Raw genomic sequence first — 19451 nt, 5'->3', positions numbered from 1 at the left:
CCATGTGGTTTCAATTTGATACATCTAGTTTGATATCTAACATTGTGTACCACAGGCTAAAAAAAAATTCTTTGAAAAATAATAAATCAAAGAGACATAAAATAAACTGGGAAAAACAGCACCTGCCCAGGTGGAAGGTCTACACCTCAGACCTTTAGAGGTTTGATTATATATATATATACTTATTATTATATAGATATATATATATATATATACTTATTATTTTATGTATATATATTTCAGAAACTTATAGAGGCCCAGTGGTGCAGTGGCTAGCGCATTGCACAGCAGCACCACAGGTTCGGGCCTTTCATCCCTTTATTTCCATCACTTGGGTTGATAAAATGAGTACCAAGTTCGCTTGGGGACTAAACACAGGGGGGGGGTCCTGCGACAAGCTGACCACTTTTTCAGGGCATATGCTTATGCACCCCGGGGCCCACGGTCAAGAAAGCAAATTTCGGGCACTGCAGGCCTTGGCCCATTAGGGCTGTTACGCCACTGAGTTTAGTTTTAGTTTCAGAAACTTATGCTTTTGCTTATTATTTAAAAAAAGGAAAGGAAAAAGTAAAATAAGGAAAAGGTGCCTAAAATTAATTAAATAGGTCATATTTCAAAAATCAACAATTGAAAAAAATTCATTGCATTAACTTCAGTAAACAAGGAATGTCAATTATTATTGAACACATGTTCTGCTTGCTAACGTGCTGTGCATGTGCAGCTCCCATCTGTAAAGTAGAACATCTGTCACCACATATATGTGGCATCTGCCTTCTGAAATGAGTTTACATTCACTGCATATGCATGGTAACCATTTGCAAAAGGTTAATTTCAGATTTTGAGGATGAAAGATTATAAAACTTCTAGGAGAGTGCCTTTTAAGATACTTCATTCGCAAACATGCATATATTGGTTCAAATCTCAGCCATTCAGCATAGTAACAGCTATATGAATTTGGCAGCTAGAACTACAGTCATTACTGAATTTTTCCCAATGTTAAAAATTTTAATCCTTTCCCTCAATAGAGTGACTTTATAAGATACCACACAATAACTAGTAGCAATGATTACCAATGCATTTTACTTTGCTTTATATTAAATAAATATCTTTTGACAGGGAGAATTTTCAGCAAAATTTTTTTTAGCCCAAAAGACAGCTCTGAAAGGCTATTAATTTCATTTTGGCATTTTGCATTGAAAACTGAAATGTCGGTTCACTTTTCAAATTGTTGCCACCAAATATTAGACTCTGAATTATATTTAAAATTAAGTAATGAAGAATCTGCATAAACATATGTGTTTCTCGCATTTTGATGAACGGTACCTAGAGCCATCAAATTTTGAATAATGTACGTTTCCACCCGAATGGATGCCCAAATTTGGAATTTTTTTTATTATCTATTTCATATTTTGTAAAATTAAAAAAAAATTTATTAATAAACTCAACAATTCAAAGCGAACAATGGCAACACTGTGCCTTGGAGGGGAACATTTTTATCTTCAGTGCACAAGACTGTGTATCAGAAATTCTAAAGATATGCTCATTTAAAAATTATTTTGCGATATTGCTGTTGAATTGAATTTTATGGTTTAAGTGCGAAAAACATGATATTTAGTAAATAAAGGTAACACACAAAACGTTTAAAGAAAAACAACGTCCCTTTGGCATAATATAAAATCTGAATGTCCCCCCCTTTTTTAAATAGGTAGTCCTTGCTTATATGATTTCAAAGATTGAACAATGAAAATTTTAGTTGAAATAGGAAATAGCAAGCCAGAATTTTTTTTAACAAACCATGATTGCATATAGAAGTTAGTCATTTGCTTACAACTTAGTAATTGAACAATTAGGAGAAAAATGATGCAGATAACCCACTAAGTCTATGCAGTTGGTCTCCCCCCCCAAAAAAAAAAATTACAGGAAGTAAATTTATGATGAAGAAACACCTGTAAAGACCCGTTAACAAGAGCAGATTAGACCGAACCGGTTCTTCCAATGTGTCCCATTCACATGGCAAACAAGCATTAACTGCCTCGCTGAATTGGAGGTAGAACTTGGTTGAATGTTCCTACTTTTCTGGAGCAGGGCAAATGGGGAGATTTTCCATGATGCACTGCATGATTGTGCCGCTCACTAATTTTAACAAACAACATGGCTGACGTGCAACTGACTGCATCTCTGGACTGTCAGCGAAACAATCACATTGATAGATATCTGGGGATGCAATATCATCCAAAAAATTACCATAATTTCCAGAAGAAATGCCACGGCGTTTACGTGTTTAAAACTTAAATTTTCAGCGGGTCGGGCGTTTAGGTGCACTAAAAATAAAATATTTCCTATGATGGTCATTGTACATAGTTTGGATGGCCTTGTCATTGTGCATAGATTGGTGCTGTTCCCACACAAAAGACCACTCAGTTGCTTTTTGCGAATGTTATTTTGTTTACGTTCTTTCCCTTGAACGGACCTACATGCCTTATTCACCCTAAACAAGATCTCAGAACAATAACATTCTTCCCCCTTTCAAATCAACATTCTCATCAGTTTGAATAGTCTCTCTCCTCTGCCATTCGATGAATGTTCCAGGACCCATCCTCTTACCACCCCTGCCTTTTCTGCAATTTTTTTCAAAGGCGGACACTACTCTACCTGCCTCACAATAACGAACTCTGACGTATTTCCCCTTCAGCATGAATGGATTTTTCTTGGCATTCTGCCAAATACAGATCCCATCAGTTAGGGTACAAGTACTTGTTGGATAGTTTTTAATTAGGGAGCGGAAAATTTTTGAAAATGTCTCTAAACGGCACAGAAGCTATACATTTCTTGCCTTTAATTTTTTTCCCGCCATTTTTCTCGAGTGCGGCGTTTACGCTGATGCGGCCTTTCTTCCGGAAATTACGGTAGATGGAACTATACGAAATATGGAAATTTATAAACTAGTATAGACAAGGTTATATGATGCTGGGTATTCCAGAAATACTGTTCAAATTAAAACTAAAGATGCGCATATCGTCTTCAACGAAGCATGGGGACTCGGTACCTTTTGAATGTTTTTTTTTTTTTTTTTTTTTTTTTTTTTTTTAATTTAAGAACTTTTATCTACTTTTTTTTTATATTATTAAATAGTTTTGTAAGACAAGATAATTTTAAGCTGAAAGAAAATTTTTAGTCCAAAGGGGCAGTTTGCCCTGAAGGAGTATTTATTTCGTTTTGACATTTTGCGTTGAAAACTAAACGGCGAATCACTTTTCAAATTGTTGCCACCAAATATTATTGCCCTGTATTATATTTAAATAAATTAAATAGTGAAGAGTCTGCATAAATGTATGTATGTTATTGTTGTGATAAAACAATGGTACCTAGAGACATCCAATTTTGAATAACGTGCGTTTCCACCCTAGTATGGGCATCTGGAAGCCCAAATTTGGAATTTGTTTTATTAACTAGTACATATTTTGTAAAAATTTCAGGAATTTTTTTATTAACAAACTCAACGATTTCAAAGCGAGCAATGGCAAAACTTCACGGGGGGAAAAAAACCTAAAAAAACTTCTTTAACTCCTGCGCACGAGACTCTGTATCAGATAAGAAGGTATGCTCATTTTAAAATTATTTTGTGATACTGCTTTTGAACTTAATTTTATGGTTTGAGTACATAGAACATGATATTTAATAAATAAACGTTAAAAAAAATGTTTGGACGTAATTTAAAATCTGAAAAAACCTTTCAAATTGTTTTAATACATTTTTTTTGGCTAGTAATTTTTTTTTAATTTAAATGTTTTGAAGAAAAGTTTAACAATTATATCATTCTTCTCCCACAGTTTTTAATGTTTTTCCTAAATTTTCTTATTGTATTTATTAGAGAATTCTTAATAACTTTAATGATCGATTTTGCAATTAATGAATTAGTTTCTAAGAAAAATAAAAACATATTTTTATGTAAAAACTTTGAAACAAATATCTCATTCACATTTTCACTTCAAATAAATTTTCTTATCAGTATTTTGCAAAACCCATCCTTGTTTCTATAAAGTGTATAATTTTAAATTGGTAAAAATATTAAATAATTTTTGCCATATCTGTATAAGTTTTAAGGCATTAAATAAAAGGATTTATTGAAAAAATGCAAACTGAAAAAATGCACTATAAAGAATATAAAAGGCCTAAATCATCATTAAATCATTTCAAATTTCTTTAAAATGTTATTACTGAATTTCAAGGGTCTTATTAGTTTGTTCTCTTTTCTTTAATTATATGCATATATATAATATAAAACCTAGTGCTATTCAGTTGGTTAATATAAACATAAATTACAAGCTCTTATTTAAAATCTTCGTAAAACAGGTTCAAAACAATTTTAATGAATGAATTGATTATACAGTCAAAAGTCGTTAATTCGGACACCCATAATCCGGACCTCAAAGCTACAAACTTTCTGCGCATGCGTCGCGTTCACGCATGCGCACAGGCGTTTACGAGAGCGCGTGAGACCTTTACGGCTGCTAATATGTTTGTGCGCATGCACATTTAATGTGTAACGGAGGTATAAGCTAAGCTAAAATTATCTAATTCAGTTAATGTTGCAGATTGCGTTGTTCCTTAATCTTCGAATTGGATCCGGCTTATTATTTTTTGCAGACTGTTAGAGCAATTTCATAAAAGTAAGCTTGAACTTTCGATTATGTCAAATAGAATTTCCGATATATATTTACTAATATGTAATTTGTATCTACAAAGTGAAAGTATGTTTTGAAATCCAAAATCTGTTTATCAATTTCACGCCGAGGATTGGAAGTTGATCTGTCAGCACTATCCTTATCTTCAGGGCAGATGTTTTTATTTTATTTGGCTTATAATTCCTTACTAAGTGTAGTATTTTATCTCGATGTACTCTGTCTTTGATATGATTTAAATCAAGTTCCTCGTGATTATAATTCGCTTCCGATAGTGAAGAAAGTGACCGAGAGGTTATTGAAAACGAAAACATTTCGATTGACAAGTAAGTCGGTATTCTCGGCACAGGAATTACGGGACTTGAACAGCGGAACTTTGTAACCGAACAAGAAATTATGTCTGTTTATAGAATTAAAGAGAAAGTATTATCACAGAAAACGAAGCAACTTAAACAACTTACGTTGAAAGAAATGTTTAATAAAGTAAACAAATAAATATTAAGGTTTTTTTTTTGTAAATTTTGATACCCTTTAGATCATAATTGTTCTTTATTTCATAAATTACGGTTTCATATTTTTAATTTTATAATTTCCGCATGCCATCTTACCAGATTTAAACTGATGATCTATAATCCGGAAAAATCGATAATCCGGAATCGCCGAAGTCCCGACGAGTCCGGATTAACGACTTTTGACTGTATTTTCTAAAACACTTATAATCAATGTTAAAACATTTATAATTAGTGTAAATAATATTAATTTTTTGTTTCATTCATTGTTTCAAAAAGCAACGTTTGAAATTTTAACAGCCAGAAAACATTTTATTTAAAACTGTTCAGCAATATACGTGATTTCTTTTCTTCTTTTAACCATTTGGTCTCGTATATAAATTACATTTTAAATTAATTTAAGTGTATTTTAGTTCATTAAAGAGTTAAACTCCGATGGCTTTCGATAGCAATATAAACAATGCCAAAAAAGATGTGAGCAAACGTTAGAAATCTGCCAATCCGGTCTGCGCTTGCGACATCATTCATTGCTCTCAGTCGCTTATGGGTTGAGGGATGGAAGACGATGTGCATCTGAACCAGTCCTGAAGGCGAAACTGCTTCATATCCCAGTTTCTCTCTAATGCAAACGGTGGTTGCGCGAAAGAGTGTTGCATGTGAACGGGGCTTAAGAGAGACTTTAATATTCTATTCTATATGCAGAAATAAAAGACCAGTATTTTAGAACTGTATATGTTAAGCCAGAAAAGGCTTGATGAGTTAAGTGAATTTGTTGCATAATAATTTTACTTTGATCATTGTATTTATTGTCAAGCAGTTTATTGGAAAAATATGCATAAATGTTACTAATAATGTGTCATATTTAACAGATTTGTCACCTATGCATTGCTTAGTTGCTTAAAAATGAACATCTTATATTTATTTAGAGAGTATATCAGAAATTCAAAAAACTTAACTGGATAATAAAGAAATACTCAAATAATTTATTTCTGTTAAAAGCATTCAGAAACTCTTGAGTACATGCCAGTAGTTTGTGTAGCATTAAAAAATAATGCAGTTAAAATGCTAAATATAGCAGTTTTCTCCCTTTTTTTTTTTTTTTTTTTTTTTTTTTTTTTTTTTTTAGAAATGCAATGTTTCTGATCTGTTCTGTTGTATTTACTGAAAAATAGTATTAAAGGAATATTGGAGAACCTTTCGTAATATAAGAGGGGTACCAAAAAATAATCAGTTTTATTTTAAAGAAATTATTGTTTGCACTACATACTTCAGTTTGCTTTTAGTTGTTCTATCAGCACTGATATGTTTATCCCAATATTTTACCCACAGCTGAAAGGGTTCTGGAACTCTTGACACAGAATATGATTAAAGGGAAGTAGCATACTTTTTTTGGGTACTTGCATATTAAAATTAAACATCCACCTTGGTGAAATTTGGAATTTTTTAAGAAAGGAAAATGTTTATCATGTGCAAGTTAGTGGTTTTTGAAATTATAGATTTTACTTATAAAATAAGGATTACGTAATACATTAAAAAAATAAAACACTTTCATTCTTCTTTAGATCTTTGTCACTTTTTCCCCCACTGTTCTTCCAAAGTACACAGTGATTTGTTTTTGCTTAGTAAAAATCAGAGATTCAACATCTCACAAACCTCATCAGCTACCTACCAAATGCATCTCCTCATTGTTCCCTTTAGAGATTTTGTGGTGATATTCTGTGTTCTGCTGAAATTTTAGCTCAGTTTCTTCCATTGCTAGCAAAATCCAAAAATACATATTTTAAAATCAAGTTTAAGACAAAAAAAATGTCATCATTTGTTTATAAAATCCATTGAAACTTGAAATACAACAAAAAGGATGCATATAGAAATGGCAACATTGCTTACTGACAAATTGTTATGAACATGGTTATCTGAAGAACAGTTATGTGTGTTGTTAAAGGTGTGTGACAGATTTTGAAAATTTTGCGACATCTACTAATTTGGTTGCAATAATATGTAAGTACCTTTTCTTGCATGTCATCCACATAACTGAATTGTTGTCTGAGTTATAATATTCTTCATTTTTTAAGTTTTGGCGTTTTTGCATCTGGAAAACCCGTCTACACTTAAGATTTATTCCAAGCATCATTTCTAATGGTTTTCTAAAGCATTGCAGTGGTTTCAGCTGCAGAACAGAACAAAACACCACAAGTGTAGGTCCTTGCCGTGACTAACCATATAATGGTGGTTGCTAACGCAATGGATGTTTTCTGTATCTTACACAAATTAAAGCATTAAAAGAACATTCAAAGGGCATATGATACATGCATATGTACATATAACGTTAGATTATTTAGATATGAATAGCTACTTATAATGTACTCTAGATATGTGCAAAGAAAACACTTTCACAGTTTTTGTATAGCAGTATGTGGTTAATATTATAAGGATGATATATAGTCATGTACATATTATTGATGCATTAGTGTATATCCTGGGATGGGAGTAATGCTAGTGTCAAGGAATGGAATAACTTATCGTAGCCCAGTAATTTAAAGTATTGCACAGTTTTGCAAGAGTATAAGCACTAGATTTCATATTTTCTGCCCATAGTGCCCAGTTTTAAGCATTGGGTTTTGCAATATGTTGTTTCTTTGTATTGCTGGAAGCAAGCACATAGTGATGGGGAATGCCCATCACCTTTTTTCTACACTGGCATTCATGTGATGTATTCTTCCCGAATCAATCTTGTGATAGCTGAGAAAGGGCCCATGACTAATTAAGAAGTGTCTGTGATGGGCTGTTGTCTGGTTTGGTTTAGGGGATTACAACAAAGCCTTGAGGACTTTCTAAGGGAAACTGGCTCATATCCACGTTACACTTGGGTAAAACTGCAAAAGTGCTCACGCAACCACCTGTTCACGGTCTTCAGACCAAATTCAGACAGTTCATGGTTTTGCCATTGTTCAGTGACTTGATTGCTCAGCCACTGGTGGGAATGATGGGCTGTTGTTATATAGCTCCATTTTGACTTTCCTGACTTGTCTTGCCATTTATTCAAAAGATGTGCATTTATAATATGCCTGATATAAGACAATGGGTGTAGTGCTGGCTGTTTAGGCATAGTTACATGACTGATGGCTTGCTTTGTAAACTTATCAGCAAGTTCATTCCCTTGTATTCCAGTGTGGATGGGAACCCAATACATAGGAGGTCATTTGTCTGGCACTAATGACGACAAGGCTTTTCTGATGCTGGGTTTCTGCTACATGAACCTAGTTGCCTCAAGGCTTGAAGCCAAATTACTGTAAATGTTTACATGACCTTGACAATCTTTGTATCACTTATTTCTGCTTCAAAGGCTAAAAGCTCTGCTTGAAAGACTGCTGCGACTGTCCAGTCTTTGCTTCCATGTAAATTTGGTAGAGTTATTATTAGTATGGCAGAAACCACTTCCAGTACTATTGTCTGTTTTGGAGCCATCTGTGTAGAGCATTGTCATAGCTGAAGCCATATAACGGAGGTCCATGTGGATTATTGCATCAAGGTCTAATTACACCAGATGGTGTCCAAAGGTAACTCTGTGCTGCTCAAAGTTTGTTGCATTGTATTCATTGCCTGCCAAGGTCTAGCTTTGTGTTAGGCTAGCAATATTGCTTAGAAAGGCATCCTGCTTAACTCTGAGATCTGATGGTGGCATTCCTGCAGGAAATTGAAATACTTTTGTTGAAGTTGCACAATAGGCCCTACAGATACACAGTAGGAATGAGCAGTACACAGTAGAATTGAGTTAATGTTAAGCTTTAGATGTTGTTTGAGTTTTTCAACTTGTATAGTGACACCACATTAAGATGGATCATTCTACAGTTGTAAGGTACCAGTGCCTAACAAGATGTGCTTTCACCTGCCATTTTACCTTCTAAGATTGGCTTGAGATACTGTTATTTTAGACTTCAGTATGGCATGATTGCAGATGTCTCTCTCCTTTTTTCATTATTTCCTACTGTGAATTTCGGAAGATATAAATGTTATTTTTGAATGCTCTTTTGTCCCATTCATGAATGTAGTAAAAGTCACATGGTTGAGAGATGCTCTTCTGTGTTTCTGATTAGGTTGCTATATTTGTGCTTTTCTCAACATTAATTTTCTTTAGTCTAAAACCTCATTTATATAATCTCATTATTATCAACTGCGTATTCTAATTTTTTTTATTCTTTCTGATAACATAAATGGAAAAATAATATAATGTTCCCAATTTTTCCCTTCCTATAAACTGTGAATTTCGGAAGATATAAATGTTTACACTACCAATAGCAAGTTCAGACATTCTAGAGGGGAAGAAAAGAATTTCATTTGTGGTGGTTTTTTGTGGATCCAACACTAAACCTCACATCATTCTGTTAGTCTACCCAAATGTGAAATGACAGCAACTATTTTTAAAGGCAGCTGATATCATTTCCAGACATCCGAAAGAATTATTTTCAAAAATTATAGAATTGTCTTGTAGAGACATTAGGTCTATTTGTAAAAGCTGGAGAGATGAAAAATGAGCAATTGCCTTTGCTGGGAATCGAACTACAGACCTCTGGAATATCGCCCCAGCATATTGACCACCACACCCCAAAGGCATGCCAAGAAGGTGGGAGAAATACCTTATATACTCCCCCTTTTAAAGGGCGACTGGGGTTTTTAGGGGACCCAAATGCCAAATCCTAGGTGGGGTGAAATCATCATCCACCACCTTTTTAGTTCGGGCACCACTGTAAAGAGATTAGGTATTTTTTGGAAGCAGGCAAGATGAAAAATGAGCAAACGCCTATGCCAGGAATTGAACCGCAGACCTCTGGATACAGGCCCTGTGTGCAGAACAACTACACCATGAAGGCACGCTAGGAAGATGGGAGAAATACCTTATAGTCTGTTTAATTGAAACACTTTTTTCAATTCAATGAGTACATACATTAATTCTCAGTAATTCTCAAATATACATCTAGCACATCAGCTAGTGAAACTATTTAAAATTCTTTTGAGAATTTTCAATTTAAAGTTTCCTGTGTATGTGTAATAAATAAGTAAAAAATAAAATGCCTAGTATATCAAATTTTGAAAATTAAATTCAAGAGTGGTTTTTATTTAGAACAAAATGGTCAAAGAGTTTTGAGATAAACAATAAATAGCAAAGCATAAAATGATAAAAATTCTGTATATTGAATTTGATATTGCAAAGAATTTACTGAATATTGCAAAGAATAACCCCAAGCAAACTTCGAATATTCAATCCATAAGCCTTTATATGTATATATATATTTGTTTTTTTGCATGAGTATGCATTGACACACACAAATTTGTTTTATCTCTCTCTCTCTCTTTGTATCTATATACATAATGATAAGCATGTCTGATGTAAATTTTAATATTGCACCATGCAGTACTTAGCATTTCCATGGTTGAAAAAATTAAAATGTGAAAAGATATTGCATACTTCGTCTTCTGCTTATATTTCCTAACATATTTGTTTGAAAAACAATTTTTGTAGATTTCTGCCGAGCAATAAATGTTTCCAGTCAGTCTCAGTTATCATTTATTTTCACATTCAGGTTTTGTGCTCATAATGGCATTATTAGAAATTAAAAAATGAGAGCAATGCTTTACAAAATGTAATGGATATAGGATTAGTTCGTAGGTCTGCATATTCGAATACGATTTACAATAATTATTTTTCATCAGAAAGTATTATGAGTTGAAATATTAATAACAGAAGTAAGGATTTAAAGCTGATTTGAACTTTATTTTGCTATTTATATTGTATTAAAAAAACCAGGAGAATTCCTTGTATATAGTTATTTAATTTTAACGAAGCATGTTGGGCTGCAGGCCACTGGAGATATACCTTTATAAAAAAAAGCTGTAAAATGTTGATTTGAGCATACATTTCACATGGAAGAAAAACTTTCAAGTTATTTGTTATTTAATCCATCCTACAAATATAGGTTGAAATGTAAATAAAACCGACTGTTCAGAATAATATACTTTAAATTTTACATTAATTAGCTAATAATTAAATTTCGTACTTTGGTATTTAACCCTCTAAATGGTGCAGGATTTCACATCTGTCATGAAAACCTGTATTTTATTTAAACAGCATTTATTAGCTAAATTTGTATAATTATTTATTTTAGTCTCTATTTCCATAAACGTACATTCATTAAGATGATATTCACATTATTAAAAACAACAGGAGAGTAAGATATCTTAAATTATAAGCTAATATATGCATAGTAACAAAGAATCTGATGACTGGATAAAGCTGGTCATTGCGCTGAGAGGGTTAAAGAGTTATCTAATTTTAAATAAATAAAACAATTTGATTTTGGGTTTGTTAAACTGTGATTAAAAATTAAATTAGTACTATCCCTGTATTCTCCGTATTGTTCACATTGCTAGTACATTTTGCCCTGTCTGAGACTTTTGAAATGAAGTGCTTTATGAAAAATGTATGTACAAACAGCAGAAGTAAAAAAAAATTAGTACAGTACAAAGTCCGTAATTCAGACATCCGTTATCTGGAATGATCTATAATCCGGACCTCAAAGCCACAAACTTTTTTTTATGCTGTACGCATTCGCGTAATGTGTTTACACATGCACATTAATGTGCATTTACACATGTGCATGCACGTTGGGAGAATGTATCTCCAGATACGTTAAAAAATGCTTGGTATAATTTATGGCCAGCTACCATATTTAATGGTCAGGACAATGAAGATGATAGCTGCGAATTTGAAGGTTTTCTGACATCACAAACTAAAGGTGAAATTTTCCAGTTATTGGATTTTGTAAAGAAATGTGGAGAAGTGGTATAAATGAAGATGATATAACAGAAGTTTTTCATTGCGACGACAATGCCCCAATCATCAGTCAATTAATGGATGGCAAAATCTGTAGTATGGTTCCAGATCCAGAAAATACCACTTCCGATAGTGAAGAAAGTGACAGAGAGGTTATTGAAAATGAAAAAATTTTGATTGACAAGATAGTTGGTATTCTCGACACAGCCATTACAAGACTTGAACAGTGGAACTTTGTAACTGAACAAGAATTATGTCTGTTAATAGATCAAAGAGAAAGTGTTAGCACAAAAAACGAAGCAACTTAAACAACTTACATTAAAAGAAATGTTTAATAAAGTAAAAAAATAAATATTAAGCTTTTTTTTTTTTTTTTTTTTGTAAATTTTGATACCCTTTAGATCATAATTGCTTTTTTTCATAAATTACGGTTTCATATTTTTAATTGTATAATTTCTGCATGCCATCTTACCAAATTTAAATTGATGATCTATAATCCAGAAAAACCCCTAAGCCGGAATCACCAAAGTCCCGACGAGTCCGAATTAAAGACTTCTGACTGTAACATGACACAGAGTTTTAACTTTTGCTTACTCAGTTTTCTACAGTATTAGCCCTAGACAAAATAGCTGTTCCTCACCCAAATGTAGCCAAACTACTAAGAATGAGGAACAATGAGTAGCCACGGCTACTGTGAACGACTACTGCTGACAACCTGCAGATTTATTTATCAGCTAAAGCAATAAAAGGGGATTATCTCTAACGAGGGGGAAGGGAAGATGTTGCTACAACAATTGTACCACAGGCAGCTTTAAAGGACAGAATTTTTTACGCTACAACAGTTGTACCCTTGGTTTGAGGAAGTTAAGATGTTTGCTACATTGAGTTTGCCAATAACTGGGATTGTTGCTTAATGGGCTTGCTTATTGACAATAGGCAAGCTCTATTGTCAATAAGCAGGCCTAAGTATTTTATTTCGTGCACACATTTAATGTTTTTCCCATTATATTTGAAAGGAACGTTTTGGCCATTTACAGAAGTTTGAGTCTTTTCTGAGTAGATTACAAGTTTGTGGGTATTTGCACAATCTACAAATTTATTGACACTTACTTGCACTGTTGTTTGCAGATTGCTAACCTCCCAGACCACCAGCAGGAATTCATCAGGCATATGCTATCAGGCGAGTGTGGTCATTGTTCTCATAAATAAGGAAGGCCATGTTGATGACAATATTCCACAGCATAGGCCCAAGACATGAGCCTTCAGAAACTATTTCATTATGTTATGTCTCGCTCTAATATCTAGTCTATGGCTGACATAGCTCTTCATTAAATCAATTAATGTCTCTGGTCAACTAGTTGTCACTAATCAGCTGATTATATCCATCAACTACAGTGAATCAAATGTACCCTAAATATCAGTTGATGTGACATGGTGTGCCTGTTGTTCTTCCTATTATCAGCTATAGTCTTGAGCACATCTTGCATTTCGTGTTGTATAGCTCTTCACTGGTTGCAAGATTAAGCAATTCTTTCTTACTAAATATGTGCTATAATCTGTTAGTCATAAGTTTGTAACACAAGCTTGTTCATTTTTACCTGCTATGTTGTGTAACTGGAATGTGAGCTGAGCTCATTCATAACTATTAAAGGAATAGCACAACCGGCCCTAAACCCATATTAATTTGGGATGCATAGTACCACTGATTTCCAGATAGTGGTTTAAGCATGCAGCTATTATACATTCTAGCATTTTGTCTGTTGCTGGTGGGAGGCAAATAGGGGTTATGTGCTGAGGGTGTAATAAAGTGCAACTTCTGCACTTTTTGAGCTAAGAGGGAACTGATACACTCACTGAAGGCTGGGAGAAATGCTAAAAAGATTTCTAGGTGGTACTGATATAGCATTTTGATGACGGAGTTATCAGTTCCATCTGGTCTCTTGGGCTTTTTTACTTGCCAAGAGTAATATAATGCAGCTGATTTCATTGGGTGTAGGGGGGCGATTTCTTTTCTTAAATGTTTCCCAATTTTGTTTTTTATGATATCTGCTCCAGATCTTGCTGACAGTAGTAATGCAGCTGTAATTATTGTTGGCTGAAAGACTTACATGCTATTTTAAAAGCTGTACCATTAAGTGATATGGTGGTGTTACAAAATTTTCTCTAGGAGCTCAATTTATCCTCTTGAAATTTGTCTCTTATAGAAAGCACATGCTTTTTTTGTAGTATTCCATGCAGCAGTTACATAGTGTGTCATTTGAGATAACTTGTATTTTGCATCGTAATGCTTGTACCCAACTTCTCTCAGCTGTTAGACGAGCAGTCTACCACTTTTTGTAGATAACTGTTTTGGAGACCTGACTCTGTACACTTGCTTTCAAGCTGTAATGATGATAACTGTATCATATTACATATCAAGTGTCCTGATTAATTCTGTTACACACCATAGCAGGTCCTGAGTGCCCTGATTATTTTTGGGATATGCACAGCATATGCCTTTTGAATTTTGAGTAACCCTTATAGGAGGTTTTGAATCTTTGAGTAAATAAGTATCTAGACTGCAAACTGTAATTACTTTATGGTCACTCAGTGAAGGTGTATCTCTCACTGACTGGTCTTGAATTTCTGTTTCTGTATTTTTCGTAGTAAGCATCAGATCAGACCAGCCTCTACCTTTGTTGTTTCAAAGGGTTAGAGGTGAATTTATGTCACTGATGATTACTATCATCTGGAATGTCACATAATCTAGCACTTGTGCCACTTAGTGATTTTTCTTTTTTTTTTGTACCCCACAGATGACCTGTGGCCTTGTAGTCCACAGCTAGAATGTGATGCATTGCTGCTTAGAACAAATAAAGGTCTAATTCAGGTACTACAGTCCTATATAAGAGTTCGATGGGAAATAAACAGATGTGAGGATGGTAGTATAGTGGTTGTCGAGAGACGAATAGTGACTGTATGCTGTGTGCTATAGAGATGCAAAGGAGTTGATTCCCCATTGTAGACTACCACATCTTTATGATTCAGAGATTTAGAGGTTCTTCAGTGGGAGAGTACTCCTAGGAGCATGCCTTTTGCTATGTACAACTCTTGCAATAGAGCTATACAGAGCTAAGTGATAACCTGTATGATGTTTATTGTAGCAGGATGGGACCTTTGCAGGTTACATTGCAATATTCTTTGCAAGGGTATGCTTATTGCTGCTGAGAATGTGCAAAAGCCTTTAAAGCTGCTCTATAAGTGGGACAAACATTGAGCTGGCTGAATGACTGAAGTTGAACTCTGCCTTTTGTGCTAATTGAAATTGTACAACTGGGACAGGATTCTGTAGAAGATTTGCTTTCTTGCAAGTAATGCCCTTTGTTACACCTAGGATATACCAGAGTAGATTTAGAACAACTATGTTACCCCAGCTTTTGACAGCTGTAACACCATTGGATTTTATAAAAGGTATTGAAAGCGCAGAAGCTAAAACCAAGGTAGATATGATCAGCTCAAATGAGTTTATCATATAATTCATGCATAAGGGATGCTTTCCAGTTTCTCACTGCAACTTGTGTGAACCTGGACATAGAGTGATATGACCTGGATCTGTGCAAAGTAAAATGGTGACAAAGGCTTAGGTAATGCTATTGGCTTAGACATGTGTAGGCACACCAAAAGTAATTAATTTGGTGGCTTGGGTTCTATAAGGTGCAGTGCATTACTCAGAGAAGATGTATTCTCTGCTTAAGCATATTTTTCCCCAGCAACATATAAAATGCTCAAGGAATGGGTAGGGTGCATCTGTTGAACTATAAACTCAAGGCCTTTAGGGCTGATGCTGTTGTTTAACATACTCTGGAGTTTGTGTTGTGAGAAGGTAAACTCTTTGTATATGACTAGTATGAACAGACTATCATCTTCTTGTGGGGAAGAATTTTTCGTACTAATTGCAAGTGAGGAAGTAACTAAGGGAAAAGAGATCAGATTCTTGAGTGAGTTTACAACTTGTTCTTGAAGTGTTATCTTGCCCTTTTGTTTAGCTATACAGAGTTCTTGCTGTGTCAAGAGATTTCACAGCTCACTGGCATTCTTGATGGCAGCCAAGATATTTACAGTGCTTAACTTCGTAATTTTTCCTATTTCAATAATGTCCTTGAGAATGCTGAGGGGTGGTGATGGAGGAGACTGGCCGGAAGGCATGGAGGTAGAAGATGAATTCCTAGGACTTGCTTGTGAGACTGTTGAAAGCCTTTGTTAATAAAATTGCACTGAATTTCAAGAGTTTACAAAGATGGTATACTATTGATAATTCACAGGACATGGAGTTAAAACCTGTTAAGAGTTCCTGTTAAAGAAGAAACCTGGACACAGTATGTGTGTACTTTTGTTTACTAGTTTGGTAGCATACACAGTTGAGAGAAGTAAACAGGTTGCAACAGTGATTGTTGGCAGAAATGAAGAAAGCTCAGGCACTGTTAGGTAGGAAGTATTATGAAAGAGATTTCTAGTAAATACTAAAACAATAAGGTTGCTGCTGGAGGACAAACTTATAACCAAAACAAACTGTAGTGAAGTACATACTCTGAAATAGTAAAGATAAACTAGAAATGCAAATAGAGTCTGGTGGGAGGTCTTTATAATATGAAGTCCTACTAAAAATCCTCACTTTGGAAGTCCTGTTGGGTATAGGACACATATAAGGTTTGTAAAGCTCTTTTAAATAAAGCAGAAAATTTTTGCAGTTAATACTATTCAAGTCAAATGAGAAGAAATTGTGCTAGTGTAGTAATACAATTTTTATTATGGTAGTACAATAATTGAAACAGATTGTTAATAATAATAACAATAGAATAGAATAAAAATTATTTTGTTTTTGGTTTCTATGGGTTACCAGACTGGCAGCGTTGAGTTGTAGGAGGCAAGTGGCCTGTTGTATATACAGTTACATGGACCACAGGAATATGCATATCTAACAAGTTGCTATACAATGGATAAACACAGAAACATATACAATAAGAGAAATAAAATTTTAAAATACGAGGGCAATCCCAAAAAAAAGGTCTATATTTTTAGATATACAAAGAACCGTTTATTTTCTATAATTGCTACATCACTTTAAAGATTGAAGAATGCTTTATTTTTCAACATAATCGCCATTTCGGTCAATGCATTTTTGTAGACGTTGTGGCAGTTTTACAATGCCCATGTCATACCAGCTTGCCGCCATACCCTTCAGGAAGCGTTGAACCTCATCTTTCACCTCATCATTGAAGCAGAATTCAGTGGCTTAGTTTGTAGACTTTATTAATCAATTTAAATGCAAGTTAAAGTTACTTGCGATTTGCAGAAAAGAAATGTTTTACAAAGGTTTGGTGGCAGTTTACCTGTAATAAAGTATTAAATATATGTGATGATAATTTTATTTTGTCGCAGGTAATTTGATGTTAGATGAGAACTTTACTAGGGAGACACCAATTAATTATTCAGCAGTTGCAAGTGGATTGAAGCTAGATCACAAAGCTTCAAATCTGTGATTTAAATTTGATCGTTTCAAAAAATGAACTTCACCTCTTCTGTGTACGTCTATAAATTTTGTGGGGAAAAAAGATGATGTCCGATTTTCCTTCTAACACATGTATTGCAGCAAATTCGGTTTTCAGAATTGGAAGAAATTGTTAAATTTACTCCCGAATCTGCATTCGTTAATGGCAAACACGGTTTTGCTTATGTCAGCCCATTACAGCTTGGCATCTACCTGATGTTAGTGATAGTTTTCTGACAGAAATCACTTTTCTGAAACTCCTTTTACATTATTTTGAAGATATTATTTTTATAATTTTTTTTTTTTTTTTTTTGAATTTGAATGGGAATTAATTTTTGTTGGATTTAATTATATCTCTTTACCTTTATGTCAGAATTTTAAATGTTTGCCATACTTTAACCCCTTTTGCGACGGCATGTTGCTGGACTAAAAACCCTCTGCAGATGGGTATGTCATGTATGCATCAGTCCCAAATGTCGCTAGCAGCTGGGTGATGATGCACTGATGCAGCACACCATCTTAAGCTTCTAATGCAAGTATGATACACCCATCCTGAAAGGGGTTAAAGGGCTATGTGTTTAAGCAATTAAAACATGCGTAAATATTTTTAAGCATCGGTGAATTATGAGCCAAAAAATCAGGGAATATTATCTATTATAAGTATTTAATAAAATAATAAAATACATAAATACTATTAAAAGGAATGTGGAGATAGGACTGTGATATTGTTAAATTGTTATGTTGACAACCTGTACTGCCTCTGAGATTTAAAAGTTCTTAACTGGAATTTTTTCTTGGGAAACTCCTGAATTTTTCTTAATTTTTATGTGCTTCTATGTAAGAGTGAATGCTATTAAGCATGATTCTTTTTTAATGAATTCTGTGTAAATTATAGTTGATAGTATTCATTGATTAATTTTTGTTTTATTCTGTTACAAAATGTACTTAATACAAAACTCAAAATTTTGCTTTATATTTTGTTATGAGATATTGTTCTTAGCAGTGTGTCTTATTTATTAGTTCCATGCTAAGGTAAAGTTTCTTATTTCTTTATAAATTTGATTTTCTTAAATAGTTTAAATAAGCTAAAATTGTTCATCCATTATTTAAATTTTCTTTTTATCATATGTTAACATCAAAATTAGATGTGTTATAATAATGTAGCATTTAAATACCATCTAAAAGTTGTGGTTTAGAAATGAGTTTTATGTTTCATCATTTAATTCTTCCTATTATTTTCAGGAAAGTTCAGAAGAGATGACATCTTTGGATAATGACTCCTTTTTAAACAGTTTAGAAACTATGACAATACAGAATTATTGGGCTGATAATTCTAAGAATACAAAAGTGTAAATAATTTTAAGCATGATTTAATATTATTACAATTAAAATTGTTTATAACTGTATCATATTTGTATTTGTCTTTCAAAAAATTATTTATATACCTCTTGTCACATTTTTGTTTCAATAATTTTATTCAAGGTATTCATGTACGGTAATAGATATGTGATTTCAAAGCAAGGGATGCTCATAGTCAGATCATCCCTGTAAAAGTGACATCTAGCTCTTGGAGCAGTATGTTAAAAATAAAAAAATAAAAAAGAAATAAATAAAATTAAAAAAAAGAAAAAGGAAAAAAAAAAGGGAAAAAAAAAAAACGTGTGAAAGCTATTATATAAAATACCATAATGTAAACACAAAAGATTAGAAAACCGTTGTAGTATAATATTACTTAGCCAATTATCTCATAGTGTTTTCTTAGATTCTGTTTTATTTTATTATAATAAAAAAGTCTAAAACTGAAAAGTATTTATGTGCCAGTATTGCATACCATTTTTACCTTTGTTGATAACTGTGTAACTTCAAAATAAAAATTAAACTGTGAAGCTAAAATAAAGGTATCT

General features: G+C 33.4%; 1 protein-coding gene across 1 annotated transcript in view; it reads left to right on the top strand.

The window, feature by feature from the left end:
• LOC118182356 (uncharacterized) overlaps positions 1-19190 on the top strand; it is a 46858-nt gene extending 27668 nt beyond the window's left edge. Inside the window, exon 5 of the mRNA XM_035351693.2 lies at positions 18790-19190. Within this exon, the coding sequence (XP_035207584.2) occupies positions 18790-18900 (111 nt within the window). The 3' untranslated portion in view covers positions 18901-19190. The remainder of the gene's footprint in view (positions 1-18789) is intronic.
• The last annotated feature ends 261 nt before the right edge of the window (positions 19191-19451 follow it).

Source organism: Stegodyphus dumicola, chromosome X2, assembly GCF_044657685.1.
Source record: "Stegodyphus dumicola isolate Sdum_Otavi_A_Nest chromosome X2, ASM4465768v1".
Taxonomy (NCBI): domain Eukaryota; kingdom Metazoa; phylum Arthropoda; class Arachnida; order Araneae; family Eresidae; genus Stegodyphus; species Stegodyphus dumicola.
The sequence above is the reverse complement of the archived record's forward strand: the minus strand, read 5'-3'. Positions and strand labels throughout refer to the sequence as shown.